The sequence below is a fragment of the Eutrigla gurnardus genome, assembly GCF_963514095.1.
Source record: "Eutrigla gurnardus genome assembly, chromosome: 13".
Lineage (NCBI taxonomy): Eukaryota > Metazoa > Chordata > Actinopteri > Perciformes > Triglidae > Eutrigla > Eutrigla gurnardus.
The window spans coordinates 19,325,936-19,340,713 of record NC_139936.1 but is presented as its reverse complement, the minus strand read 5'-3'; the positions used below and the strand labels follow the sequence as shown (position 1 = coordinate 19,340,713).

Genomic DNA, 14,778 nt, shown 5'->3' with positions numbered 1-14,778 from the left:
TCATGAATTGACAATCAGAAAATCAAAAAATGCAGAACTTAAATAATGAATAGATAACATATTAACACATGTCTGCTGGTAGAAATGGACACAGACTAAACACAGAATGTCATCCATGCATCATTGGTTCATCATCGTTTCTTTTAAAACACTTTTCCTTCCTTTCCGTCTCCCCTCGCGTTGCTTCCAGCGTTTGTCCCCGCTGGGAGGAAGTGAGATGTGAGGAAAAAAAGACAGAAGTGAGGGAAGCGTGGATGCAACAGGAGACATGGAGGAAGAGGGAAGCTCAGGGGAGGAAGACATGGAGAACGCTAGGGACATTACATGACATAGATGCCAAAAAGGGAAGAACGTATGCAGGATGCAGCAGTCAGACACTCTCTCTCTTGCTTGCTTTCTTATCACCCCACAAGCGCCCTGTTTAATTTCTCACCCCCCTCTCTCTCTCCTTCCTGTCAGTCCATCAGCCTCATTGAGAGAGGAAACCCTTCGCGGAGCCTGGAGAACGTGTGCCGCTGGGCGTTCGTGCAGCAGAAAGGTGACCCCGAGCACGCCGAGCACCACGACCACGCCATCTTCCTCACTCGGCAAGGCTTCGGCCCCACGGGCATGCAGGGTAAGGCTCCCCCCGAAAGACACGCCATCATTCAAATGAGAACGCGGCGGCCTCCTGCAGCATCGTGACCCGCCCCGCGTGGCTCATCTGAATGCGGCTTTCCATCGCAACACACAGCACGGGTTAAAAAGACTCCCCTTTTGGGCTTCCAGTTGACACCTCTGCTTAATTTATATTCTAGTGAATGCAGACCTAGAAGGGCTGGACGCTCGAGACAATTTACACAGGCTGCTAGATACTGACTGCTCTCCTCTTATCTCCTCCATGACAGCCAAACTGAAACAGTGAGAGCGACTGTCCAAAATCAGTGCTATTAAACGCCCATTCAACCCGCTTTATGCCTTCTTTTATTCCCCCCTTTGAACACCGGCTGCATTAATTTTTCAATTTGAAAGCTTTGGCTTTCACTACTTGCTCCTTCCTTTTTGTCGTTAAAATGTAACACACTCCCTCAACAAGGGAGGCAGAAAGCTGTTTTTATAACTTTGATTTAAGGAGTAAATAATTGACAACATTGACTTCTAGCCCACGGTCTTTCTTCCATTTCTTTGAAAAAAGCAAATCTCTTGAAGAATTTTCTTTTACCGGTACACTATCAAAGACAAGAGCGAATTAAAGTGATTGCATCCACATAGCCAACAGTGAAGAGAAAAATCCAGCTCCATGTATACATGGGGGAGGCTGGGGGTTAATGATATATATACTGTATCTATCAATTTCAAGCTGAAAATCCATTGGACAAATGAGCTACGAGCTGCTGCCTTCTGGAAAATCAATCACACATTACAATTCCCACACAGAGCAGCCTCATCAGTCTGCCTGTCCAGAGGATGGATATCAGCTTAAACTTAAACTGGTTGATCCAACCAGCCTTTTACTTTTGATCACTCACAGGTTATTAAAAATGTGTCCAGCTACCTGCGACTTCACCACACTCAATCCACCGACCGTGCATCCATTTCAATTGGCTGGAGTGAACGAAACTGTATGAGAAAACGTGTTCTGGACCAAATACAATGTAATACATCACCAGGGCTGAAGTGGAGGCTAAACGCATGCAAACGCCGTTTACGCACCTCTGGGATTTTGGAAATAGCGTTTTACTGTAAATTAGTTCATCCAAGTTTACGTTTACATGGCGTTTAGGTCCTCCTAAATACATTTTTTGCGCTGCATTATGGTTCATCATGTCTGTGACTCATCACTGCCTGTGGCAGCTACCAGGAAGCGGCAGGTTGTCTCTATTGATCAGTGGCTCCATACACGTTGGTGTGGTTTGTAGAATCGACTATTACAATGGATATTAGGTGATTTGTGAAGCTCCCTGCAGTGTCTCGATTACAAACTAAGTACAAAGAGCAATACTTCACCTTTTCAATGTTGTTTTGGTTCATATAAGATGACGCGTTATGACTTGTACACAGCTCTTTGCTAGCGAGTTATGTTGAATGCGTTGCTGTACAGCGTGGAACAAAGATTACTTTTCTCTTCCAATGCAATCTCTGGTATGAAGTCACAACGAGCAGGTGTGGATGATGTTGGTGCATGGCATCACTTCATAGGGAAATAAAGAACAAGCACTCTGACAGGAAGTTTACAAGGGGAGCCTCCCCTTCCCCTTCTGAAGATGCTTCTCTATCAGAAACGTGTGTGAACGTGGAGCTGGGCTGCAGCACTTGATTACACATTCAGACTTGATGCTTCTGTGGGTCTTTTAGCGAGGGGGAGATCAGTAGGCTGAATAAAATGACAGGCTGCCTAACAGCTGTACCCAGGGAAGAATTCATGTATTTTACAGGCAGGGGTGAGAGAGGAGGGACAGGAGGTCAAAGAGAGGGAGGAGAAAGAGAGAGGAGGATAGTAAGAGGAAATAAAGGAAGAGGCCACCAGACGGTGGAGAGAAGGAGAGAGGAGGAAACAGAATGAAGTGACAGATATATGAGAAACAGAGAGAAGAGGAACAAAGAGAGGAGGAAAGCCTAAAGTTAACATGTTTCTGTAATGTAATTACATTTTTGGTTCCCAGAGAGCTGGCATTGATTTAGTTTGCTTTGTTTTACTAAACTCTGCTCCCTGCTCTGACCTTTTTGTTTTCTGTATGAGGACACGGGTGGTTGATCTTTTTTTCATAGGCCTGCTGATACGTTTTGTGTTGTTTTATTTTGATTTAATAAACACCTAAACTACAATAGTTGTATTCATTCTGGAATCTTCTTCAACATTACTTTTAATAAGAGAACTGGATGTAGTGACTGTGAAGAGAGCACTCAGTGATGTCCTTGGTAGTCTCATGGTCACACATAGCACATGTGTATCGGATAGAAACATTGGGTAATAGACTGCAGGTAGTCTCACGTTTCTTTTCACAAAATGAACAATAACCACAATATCATCATAACCATAACCAACAACTTTGACACTGATGACGCCGGTCTGGTATGGTACAAAATACAGGCCTACTTCGTGCTGTACATCCAGGTCTGCCTTACTGCATCGTGGTCCATCTGATCACAGAATTCATAGTTTACCCACATCTGATTTACCACGACAGCCCTGGTGGTTACGCACCTTCATCAGGCGTGAAACGGACATACGATCAACATAGTGCACGCAGTCAGCGTGACGCAGCTGAGGCTACAGTGACCCGTGACCCGTTTACAAAGTCCCACTCTCCCTGAACTGTCTGACACTGTGTGACACTGTCACACTTTCATGCAGGATTGGCTGAACTAACTGGTTGGTGAAACCTTATTTTGGAGCTGAATTTTCCTCCAGTGCCGCGAAAGTATAGCAGACTTTCAAACGTGGTTGTCATGGGGATAAGAGCCAAGGTACATGTGCAGACCATCAGAGGCTCCCACCCATCCGGGTTTATTAGGGTTTGGCAATGGAGTGAGCATAAATTCCTGCTCGTCAAGCCATTCACCATAAAGGCCATTAGACTGCATGGTTATAGGAATTAAAAAACACAAACTGAAGGCGGAGCCTGGGATCCAAACTCAAATACATTTTTTGAAATTCAATCATTCTGAAGCGGAGGTACTCCTGCAGGAAGTGAATGCTACTGGAGCTGCTACTTAGTTGCATCATAGTGGATACAAAAACAAAAATAGATGCATGTGGATTTAAGCAGATGTGTTGTTGTTGTGGAGCTGTTGCTGTTGCATTGCTGTTGGATGAGGAGGAGGGGGAAAAGAACATCAAAACGAGGTTTTCAGTTCACGTCATACTGAAAAAATATGTATTTCATCATATTAAAATACTGCTAATATCAACCTTTTATCCATGAACACCTTCTCTTTCCATTAGAAGGATATATATATATATATATATATATATATATATATATATATATATATTTGAATAAAGTGTGATGAGGGCCGTAACCATATTATTGCAATACATTTAGATAATAACAATGCTATCAGTCAAATACATCTTTAACTTTGTTTATTGCACGTTTTGTTACTATGAATACAAGTGCAGGGAGAAGGAGATTGGTGGATATGATCAGATCTCTATTATTCAAATCATTAAAATGATCCATATTTGTTTTCTTTCTTTAACATTACGTTTATTATGAATACTGGTACAGTTCATTAGTAACCCCCGAGCTGAGGGCTTTGATTCAATCCCCTGAGCTCCACTCAGCTGATGCTGCGTGTGTTATTAATAATTAACACATCCTCATACAAAACCTTTTATCTTTTTCATTTAGTTATCGCCTCGTATGTAAATTCCTGTGTTAAGGAAAATCCTAAGAGGGGTCTGTGAGTTATTTCCTGTCCCACCAGCCCAGCGGGCAGATAGAGGAAAAGGTCAGCGTGTGTTTTTTATTCTGATGTGCCGCATTGAAATCTATTTCACAAGCAGAAGTGAAGCATCAGTGACAGCTAGAAGATCAGCTGGTGACTGCTGATCTTTAAAGAAGCCAGCAGACACTATATTTAAGTGGGCTGGTCCCTGCACGGCTCCTCTGTAATTGATCTCAGTTCAAAGCTGCATCAAAACATTTTTACGTACAGGATTAAAACGGCTGAAGCGACTACAGCCCTCGAGCAGCGCGGCAGGCTCGCTGCCTGATGCCTTTTCTGTCTGTCGAGTGCTTCGCAGTTCCCAATGGCGTGTGTGGTGTATCATGGGAATACAAAGTCCGCTAGTGTCAGCGTTGGCTTACAGTATGCTTTCTGCCTGTTGAAATGTGCAATAATAGACATGACGTTACCAGAGACGCTAACATATGAACATTTGTCAGAAGCTTTGATTTATTCTGTATTTTATTTTAGTCCCAGCTGGACTTTATATAATACATTTTGAATGGAAGTTGTCAAATCATGAATTATTCAAGAGATTCACACTTTCTGATAACTGTTATCTGATATTTGTCTGACACTGAATCAGATAGCTGGATTGTGTATACAAATGCAACCAACTTTGAGTCGTTAACTTTGTAATGACTGCAAGGTTTACAGAATGTATTGTCACAATACAGGACACATAGTATCCATTACAGACTATAAATATTAGTGATTACCATTTGAACCTCAAAATCCATTCAGAATTTTCCACATTTATAGTAATAAAACTTTTCTTGTCATCTTTTTCTGGGGTGTTGCTTCAGAAGCCTGGACCCGGGCAATGAAGACCTCCTGATGTCTTAAATGTTTTCCAGGTTCATAGAACCTGCTGAATCCACCTGTGTGTGCAGCAGCAACAGGAAACGGGCAGCAAGCTGTTTTGTGCGAGACATTCTTATTGCAACGTTTAAGATGGCCAACGTTTTCTGTATTTTTTTTTTTACCCTGCTGTCTCTTTGAGTTCTGTGAAAAAAAACAAATCTGAAGTTGTCCCTCTATTTTATCCCGACGTTATAAAACACAGGAGGGAAGATAAGTGATTCTATCCTCTATCCACACAGCCAGCAGTTCCTCCCTGACAGTGGAGAGAAAGATGAATTGTTGAATTTAATTATTCTGTTTATTGTCAGGCCGTTGGCTTTACAGTTTTATCCATCCATCCATCCATCCATCCATATCCAGGGGATTCAGTGACATAGTCACTGTGATTAGTTTTAAGCTGACGTCTATTGGGAGGAATGAGCTAATAAGCTGATAGCTACATCGCCTGGTAGAGACATCAATCAAAAATGACAATTCCTACAATACAATATTATATATATATATATATATATATATATCATGTCATCAAAGACATAAAGACATGATTGGCTTCATGACTTCCTGTAGGACTCAGCTAATCGAAGGGAGAATTATTTCAGTGCCGTCTAGGGGAATAACTGCATCCACAGCTAACAGTTATTCCATAATATTTTTCAGTTACATCCCTGCAGTCCTCCCCAGAGACATCATTATGTCCCCGGAGCAAGATGTCATTACATTTCTCTATTTGAGTGTGACATGTATTGAAATTTAATCTTTTTCACAGGCGGAGACAAAGCAAAGCTACTGAGCAGATCCCGACCCCGCGGACAGTGTGCAGACAATTTGAGCTTAATAGAGACGGTAGATGGTAAAGATGGAATTGAAACAACATCTACGACAACAATGCCAGTCTTTTTGTGCTCTAAAACAACCTCTTAGTACCACTTAAATGTATGTTATAAGCACATACAGCCAACAACAGGTCTCAGTGTGAGCTACTGTGAAGCAAATCCCTCAAGTGGCTCCTCTCCCAACTCAAATCTTTTTCTGGTACAGGTTCCTACACATGACGGTATTGTTATCAAAAACGCAATGTCAAGTTTGTTTTTTATTTCAACTATTTGCGCTTCATGTATTTCACTCTATTAGTAGCCTTCATCAGGGGCAGATTGTGATTCCAGCGCGGCACGTTTTCACTGTCCATGCTACTGAAATCGCAAACGGTTAAAAGACGTGTGTTTTCTCTAGAGACATTTATTGGTTGAGTTCAAGTCCTCGTGCTGGCTGCAGGTATATGATATTTATTTATGTATTTATTGTCTCTGCCGGACGATGCATTCACTCCTCACAGATGTACATCTTTCACAGACAGCCAGACTATTTGTTTACTTCTCAGCCTTTTTCATTGTCATCTCCCCTTTTGCAAACCCAACGCCTGTTCTTTACAGGACAAATTAGAAATACTTCAACTCTGAATTTAGTGTTCAAGCAGACTCTATTCAATACAAATGATCAGAGGAATCAATGTCTACCAGATACACCAAAGCAAGGATTTTCTCTTCAGGCTGTGGCAGCTGGACCAAAAGAGATTTACCCATTCTGGTGTTATTCAAGGAGGACTCAACTTTTTGACTGAGAAGTAAACTCACCAATTCCCAAAGTAAATTACACTCTGGGGAAAGCATAACGCATGAAAAGTCAATGAGGTCTGAGGCAGCGAGGAGTGTATTTGCCTCCCAGATGCCCGTCGGCATCATTTCACTTTTATTTGCTTTCCCATTCAAATGTTTGGTTTCTTTCTTTTTCATTCTTGATTCCGTACAAAGAGTTTTTTATTATTATTTAACCTCATTATAAATTTTGTTTCTTGACTGTTTTTTTTGATACCTTTGAAACTATTTAAACTTTGAAATATGTATTCTATACAATAGGTATATAGTTGTATGTGTAATACAATCATCAATCAGTAATGCTATTGATGGATTCTTGGAATAGACAAAAAACAAATGATATATCTTTGTCCGTACAAACAAACAGACTGGTTAAAACTTTAGATGATGAATCTTTAAATACAGATGCAAACCTAGATATGAAGTACTCATTCATTCAAGAGGATAGCTCAGACTGAGAAACAATAAAAACATGGCTTGGATACGTAATCAATTCATTTATTTGAAAGCAGAGCTCCAAAATAACTTTTAACTGTGTGCAGGTGAGCAACCACTCAAGAACCTCTGCCATCTTCTTCTTCCCTCGTTTGTCGTCCCGGCAGCAGAAAATTACATTTTGTGGATTTTAAAACGGGTCAAATAAGAAGCAAGAAAAGTTTTTAAAGAAACATGAAGAATTATTTGTCATGTCAACATTTGGACAGTTTTCTAATTTTCTTCTTGAGTCGTTTCTTCCACTTACCTTCATCCTTTCTCCTGGTGTCTCCAGGTTACGCTCCAGTCACGGGAATGTGCCACCCAGTCCGGAGTTGCACCCTCAACCACGAAGACGGCTTCTCCTCCGCCTTCGTTGTGGCTCACGAGACCGGACACGTGTGAGTTCCTGTTTTGTTCTCCGGCGCTCCTCAAGCACCCACACACATGTTTCTTATGGTGTCCCCTTTTGTCTTTTACCAACCTTGAGTCACACACACACACACACACACACACACACACACACACACACACACACACACACACACAAAGAGAACCCAACACACAATACTGATACGGAAAATTATTTCATTATTTGCTACAATAGTGCTCCTTCATTCACTCGCTGCCATTCCAAATGAAAATATTGCCGTGTTTTCTAGGTAGATGCCAGAAAAATAACATTCCTTCATTAATTCGTGTTTTCATTCTCCTCGTGAAGTGTGTGCGCTGTGTTGTGTCCTACTTTCTGCTAACGATCCCACAAAGCAGTCGTCACCTCTCTATTTGTTGGTCACCACACAAACTAAGTTTGTAGGTTGAGTGCCGTGTTGGAATGCATCCCAATAAACCAAGCAACAACAACAAAATATTTTTTAATATAATAACCATAGACCCAATAGAAGAAGTGACGTCACCCATTGATTTGTGCGACTGCTATGTTGAAGCTGTGGCCGTTGCTGAAAAACACATTGTCAGTTAGAGTGGAGCAGATAAGTGCTACAATCTTTCAATTTATGATACAAGCGTGAAAATTGGCATGAGCAGTCTCCATGGGTCACTTGACAAGAAAAATTGTCCGAGACATTTGAAATTTCAAGATGGCGGCCATTTTTCAAGATGGCCGACACCTTAGTGGAGCAGTTAAGTGATATTTACATTTACATTTACATTTAGGTCATTTAGCAGACGCTTTTGTCCAAAGCGACTTACAATAAGTACATTTGTCAAAAGAAGGAAACAAAGAAACCACAACGTATCATTGCTGATAAAGTAAGAGCTAAAAATAGAACAAGTGTTAGGTCCTCATCTGAGTAAAGTAGTACCTTAAGAGCAACAGTGCTATGATCAGAGTGCTGTAGGTAAGGGTTTTTTTTTTTTTTTTTTTGGGGGGGGGGGTGTTAGTGGGTCATGATATAATGATATAATGGTTTATTTGGTGATACAAGCATGCAAATTGGTATGAGCAGTTTCTAAGTGTTGCTTGACAAGAAAACACTCCCAGCCACTTGAAATTTCTATTTTCAAGATGGCCGCCCCCTGGATCCTCAAAAGATCAATTTGGATCCAGTAGCCCTGTGTAGTCATGAAGAGGCAGACATACGTATCTTCCTCCATGCCCAGCATGCAGTGAAACAAGGACACACATCCCTGATGATCGATGCCAATGACACAGACATTGTATTCATAGCCACTTCTGTTATGACCTCTTTGATGCAACTTGGCCTTGAGAAAATGTGGGTGACTTTTGACAAAGGAGAGAAGACAAGATGGATCCCAATACATGAGGTGATTTCAGCCATAGGACCAGAGAAAACATGTGGTATCCTCTTCTTCCATGCCTTCAGTGGTTGTGACATTGTGTCATCCTGGCAAATCAAAGAAGTCTGCCTGGAAAACATGGGACGTGTGTGATGAGGTCTCAAAAACATTTGCAAGACTCAGCGAATGTCCCTCTGCAGTGGAAGATAAGTGACCTGCAAGCTTTGGAGAGATTTGTTGTGCTAATGTATGACAGGTCCAGCGATGTCACAACTGTGAACGAGGCAAGGCTTGATCTCTTTGCCAGAAAGCAAAGACAATAAGACTTGATCCCACCAACTCAAGCAGCACTCAAGGAACACGCCAAACGTGCTTCTTATGAAGCTGGATACGTGTGGGGACATCTACAAATGCCAAGCCATCCAACTGGGGATGGGTGGAACAGGACGAGGGTTGTTGGGAGTTGACCAAATGTGGTTGCACCAAGGCATGTACTGGAAGGTGTAAGTGCTTCAGATATGGACTCAGTTGCACATGCCTATGTAGTTGCCCCTGCTAGAACCTATTTGCATGTTTCTTTTGCCAGAGTTATTCCCTGTTGTGCTCTGTGTTTTCAGGTGTAGGCCTATGGCTCGGCTTCACCTCGCCACATCGGCACATCATGTTTTACTTTGTCACCAGCCTATTACTGTGAAATTTTCAGTTGTTACTTTGTAGCATTGCTTCCACTGCCTATATCTAACAGTGAAGCACATTTTCAGTTTAGTTCCTTAGTATTGTTTGAGATACTTTCTGTTTGTCATGGTTCTGTGGCTGTGTCAGCCAGAGCTGCTGTTGCCTCTGGATCTGTCCTTATTGTCATTCAGTATTAGCCATTGCTCAATTAATATCTTGGGGCACTGTTCGTTCAGCACAACAACTGTGCTAATTTATTAATCTTATGTTTTGTTTATCCATCCCTTAGTATTTATTTTAAAAATTGAATGGCTGTTAAAAAAAAAACTTTAAAAAAACCCTCCTTTGTGACTGTTACCTTGTCGTGGTAAGGGAGCTTGTGTACCTCAATGAACCTTGAAAGAGCTATGCCGGTGGGAGGCAACTCCTGATAGGTTTTACCAAACTGGACAGGTCGTGGGCGGGGAATCGGACAAAACACAGTCAAACAACCTCTCTTGATAGAGCCTTTTGAGGAACCCAATACATTTCTATGAGAAAATGTATCATTTAAAGATCTACATGGCAGGTGGTAGTAATCCTAAAAAATGGCTTCTTGAAATTTCAATTCGATGTGGTGATCATTTGGTCAGCTCCCAACAACTCTCCGCAATAGGTGGAAGTGGAGTCCAGAAGACTTCCCACTCCTCGTCCTGTTCCACCCATCCCCAGTTGGATGGCTTGGCATTTGTGGATGTCGCTTCAATGCCTGTCCCCACACGTATCCAGCTTCATAAGAAGCACGTTTGGCATGCTCTTTGAGTGCTGCTTGAGTTGGTGGGATCAAGTCATATTGTCTTTGCTTTCTGGCAAAGAGATCAAGCCTGGCCTCGTTCACAGTTGTGACATCGCTGGACCTGTCATACATTAGCACAACAAATCTCTCCAAAGCTTGCAGGTCACTTATCTTCCACTGCAGAGGGACATTCGCTGAGTCTGCCTCTTCATGACTACACAGGGCTACTGCATCCAAATTAACTTACTTTTGAGGATCCAGGGGGCGGCCATCTTGAAAATAGAAATTTCAAGTGGCTGGGAGTGTTTTCTTGTCAAGCAACCCTTAGAGACTGCTCATACCAATTTGCATGCTTGTGTCACTAACTAAGTATTTATATCGCTTAACTGCTCCATTTAGGTGGTGGCCATCTTGAAAAATGGCCGCCATCTCAAAATTTCAAATGTCTCAGACAGTTTTCTTGTCAAGTGACCAATGGAGACTGCTCATGCCAATTTTCACGCTTGTATCATCAACTGAAAGATTCTGACAAAAATAAGCACTTAGCCGCTCCACTAACCGAAAATGAAAGAAGGATAGAACTATGGATGAAGAGCTGGAACAGCAGTGGCAGTGTCACCTTTGGTACTAGTTTGTCCTTGTGGCCAACCACTGAACTGCAACAACAGTAACCCCTGCAGCCCGTAATGCATTCTCCCCATCTGTAAAACTGGACAACCCTGCTGCAAAATAAGTATTTGATGTTGTTACAACCCATAAATGCTACTTATTAGTTTGAACTGACACATATTTGCCCTTTTTCTTCCTTGTAATTACAAAAATAACTATTGAAACGCTAAACAAAAATGTTTTAATACAAACAAGGGATGATACATTCATCATTTGAAATATTCAGCTTCAGCAGGTCTGAACATCAGGGAGCATCTGAAGACAACAGCTTGAGCTTGTAGTAATAGAAATGACTTGGAAAGTCACGGTGGTGTATAGAAAAGTGAAGCTGTCCTCCAACAGGAACAGCAGCTGTTTGTTAGTCAACCAGCTGAGACGGCAAGGTTCCATTTTCCTCAAATGGCCCCCGAGCCCCTGACAGCAAGTCCTTGACAGTTGTTGCTCTGAATCCGGCCCTGAGGGCGAGTAAACAGAAGGTCTCGTCTTCAGGGATCAATAGACGCTCTTCGGAAAAACAAACATTTAAAAAACATGTGGAAACACACACACACCTGCTGCAAAGGCAAATGGTGATAGCCATTGTCTCCACATGCCACATTTTTTTTTTTCAGTTGTTCTCAACGGGGAGGGAGGAAAAGCACTGCAGCCAGCGTCTTCCTTTCTGCCTTTCTAGTTGAAAGACACTGTTGAAAAAGAAGCCAGACAAAAGGATATTAGCCCAAATAGACAATAAAGGCAGTGGTCACAGTGGGGATGTATTGTCAAGATATCGTCGTCATAGTAATATTTAAAAAGCACTCGTTCGCACTTTTTCGATGAAACGCTGGGATGAAGCGCTCCCCGGTGCCCCACGGCAGCTTTTTTCACAGACTTAGACGCTATGTGGACACAGGCCCTTAGGAGTCCATTTCAAAATGAAATCCTACAAAGTAAAAAGCAAACAAATCTGGAGACGGCAGATAAACCAGGGGAAGGATGTCAGTTTAAACAGTGTGCCCACATCCCGCGAAGAACCGCCTGATTGGCTCGCACCCGTGCAACACAGGGATGTGCAACGACACCAACAGTAGCCCATTTTTCTGCACAGGAAAACACATGACAGACAAACCAAAGCAACAGTTTAGTCCTGTAGTGGCAGTTTTTGAATTTGCAACAGTAGGAAACAGCAGCACAATCAGGGAAACATCAACTCATCAGTTTGATGTCCAGTCAGTGACCTCCCGTTGCTCCGCTAGCCTGAAGCCTTTTTTCATCCCTTTTGTTTTCCTGCCACCGAACATCGGCCCCCCAGGAGCATGCTGGGTAGTGTAGTAGCCTTAGGTCCTCGCTGGGTTAGCTTCACTCCACCTCGTCTCTCCTCCCGTGGCAGTCAATTTTGTTTTCAGTAGCATTTGGTCCGAAAGGTCCGGCTGGGTGATAAGTGCCTGATTAATAAACACAAAGAAAAAATAAATTATGACATGACATGAATTCATTTATTTTGTAATGATTTTAATTGTTTTCTATGCAAATTAATATTATAATAATGTAACTATAGAGTTTAAAGGGTAACATTAATAATGTTTGACAGTTTACGTTGAAAGGACACAGGTTGTAAAACACATTCTGAGCAGGTCAGACTTTAAATTAATTAATTAAATTAATTTGAACATACAATGCATCTTGCTATTTGAGACTAATAATAATGAATAGAAAATTGGAGACAACAGAGGCTAAACAGCCTTGTAGGTGTCACAAAAGAGTGTGAGGAGACGTGATGGGTTGACGTTGAAGAGATGCGTTGAGAAAACTGACAAAGAGGAAGTAATGAATAAGATGTTTCAGACTCTCCCACGCACACCATCGTGTTGACAGCCTGGATCAGTCTGTCCTCACAGTGTTTGTTTCAGATGAAAACTTGTGATAAAGTGAGATATGGACAATGTATAGACCCCTCAACAAAATAATAACCTTGATTTCTTCTTTAAAAGAGACAGTGTGTAGGAATTACTCCCATCTAGTAAATCTAAGAGCATCTTAGAAATGCTTTGCCTACGAGGATAAATCAGATTATTGGCAGAGGTAATTATACACTTATGATGACCTATTCTTTTTTTTTTATTAATGACTATATTGATTTTTAGCTAATAAATTACATAAAATGTTACACACTGTCCCTTTAATGTCTACTTTAACTCATTTAAGTTACTAAAATAATGAGCATACCGTATTTGAGCATGACAAATCTGAAAAGTAAAGGAAGGTGTTTTTTTTTTGGAGTCCCTGTCTTCATACATACATCATCTAAAACTAAAAATAATGGAAAAAGAAGGAACCCAGCACACATGAGTCCAATATGCTTTTCGTGTATTTTTATTTATTTTTTATTCCCGGCAAAAATCTAAGCCTCATCTGCCGACAAAATACTTTCCTGATGCTCAGTGTCTTTCAGGACATCTCGTTCAAATCAAGCGCAGAATCATCCACTAAATCATACTCACTTGGACAATGTTGAGATCCCGATTATTCAACACAATAATTCACTGACTTTGGAAACATTGTGTATTTAAAAAGAACATTGTGTAGCCAACATTTTGGAAGTTAAATGTGTGAATCTGATGCAAAATAAAAGGCTAAATCTTTGAATAGCGTGTTCCCGTAAACAGTTTAATCATGAACACGGCATTATTGCTGTGCATAAGATAATATGAAGATGAATGATGCATAACGAATGCTAAAGCCCGAGGAGGCATAGAGCAGTACCAACTCACCAAACGAGGAGAAGTACCCACCATCTGTCAGCCGCCTCCTCGGCTGTTTATTGTTAGTTATTAGGTATGAACAACCGCTACATTAATGACATTGCAAATTCACAAAATACAAACAAACAAAATCCATGGGGTCCAATTATTAAAAAAAAAAAACATGTATTATCTCAAACCCACCAGCCAGATCTGTGAGGCACTTCATAATGCAGCTGAACTTTAAAAAAGAAATGCATGGGAAATGTTCATTAATTTCAAAGTGGCCAGTACTGATGTCAGATATATATTCTATTTTATTACAACATCTTAAACGTTGTATCAGCGATTCTGGGCCGAACATAAATGACCACATTCATCTGTTTTTACCTCACGATCCGCTAGCTGCCCGCCCCATAAGCAGGCCGTCAAAAAAACGCGTCTCTCTAGGCAGCCTAGGCTCTGAGATCGCACACAAAAACAAATGGTACTACCAACACCTCAAAAGCAAAATAAACAGTGTTCCAACCAATCACGTTCATGAAAATGCGCGTCCATGATCATTTTCAAAACACGGGAGGGAGGGGCTAGCTGGCTCTGTTTGTTTTGGATCTCGCAACGGAAGTGAGGGCAACCAGAATCGCTGATACAACCTTTAAGTATGAAAGTCCATTCTTGACCTTTGAATCAGTGTAGGAACGGAACGATCGCAGCTCTCGGTCCGCTAACCAGCTTCCTCGGAAACTTTCTGAGACAT

The 14,778-nt window shown here is 41.5% G+C and overlaps 1 protein-coding gene across 2 annotated transcripts in view; it reads left to right on the top strand.

Moving 5' to 3' along the window:
• The window catches only part of adamts3 (ADAM metallopeptidase with thrombospondin type 1 motif, 3), a 125,388-nt gene that overhangs the window by 62,005 nt on the left and 48,605 nt on the right, over positions 1-14,778 (top strand). For both annotated transcript variants that reach the window (XM_084024342.1, XM_084024343.1), the window contains exons 7-8: positions 460-616; positions 7,717-7,822. In XM_084024342.1, coding sequence (XP_083880468.1) covers positions 460-616; positions 7,717-7,822 — 263 coding nt within the window. The remainder of the gene's footprint in view (positions 1-459; positions 617-7,716; positions 7,823-14,778) is intronic.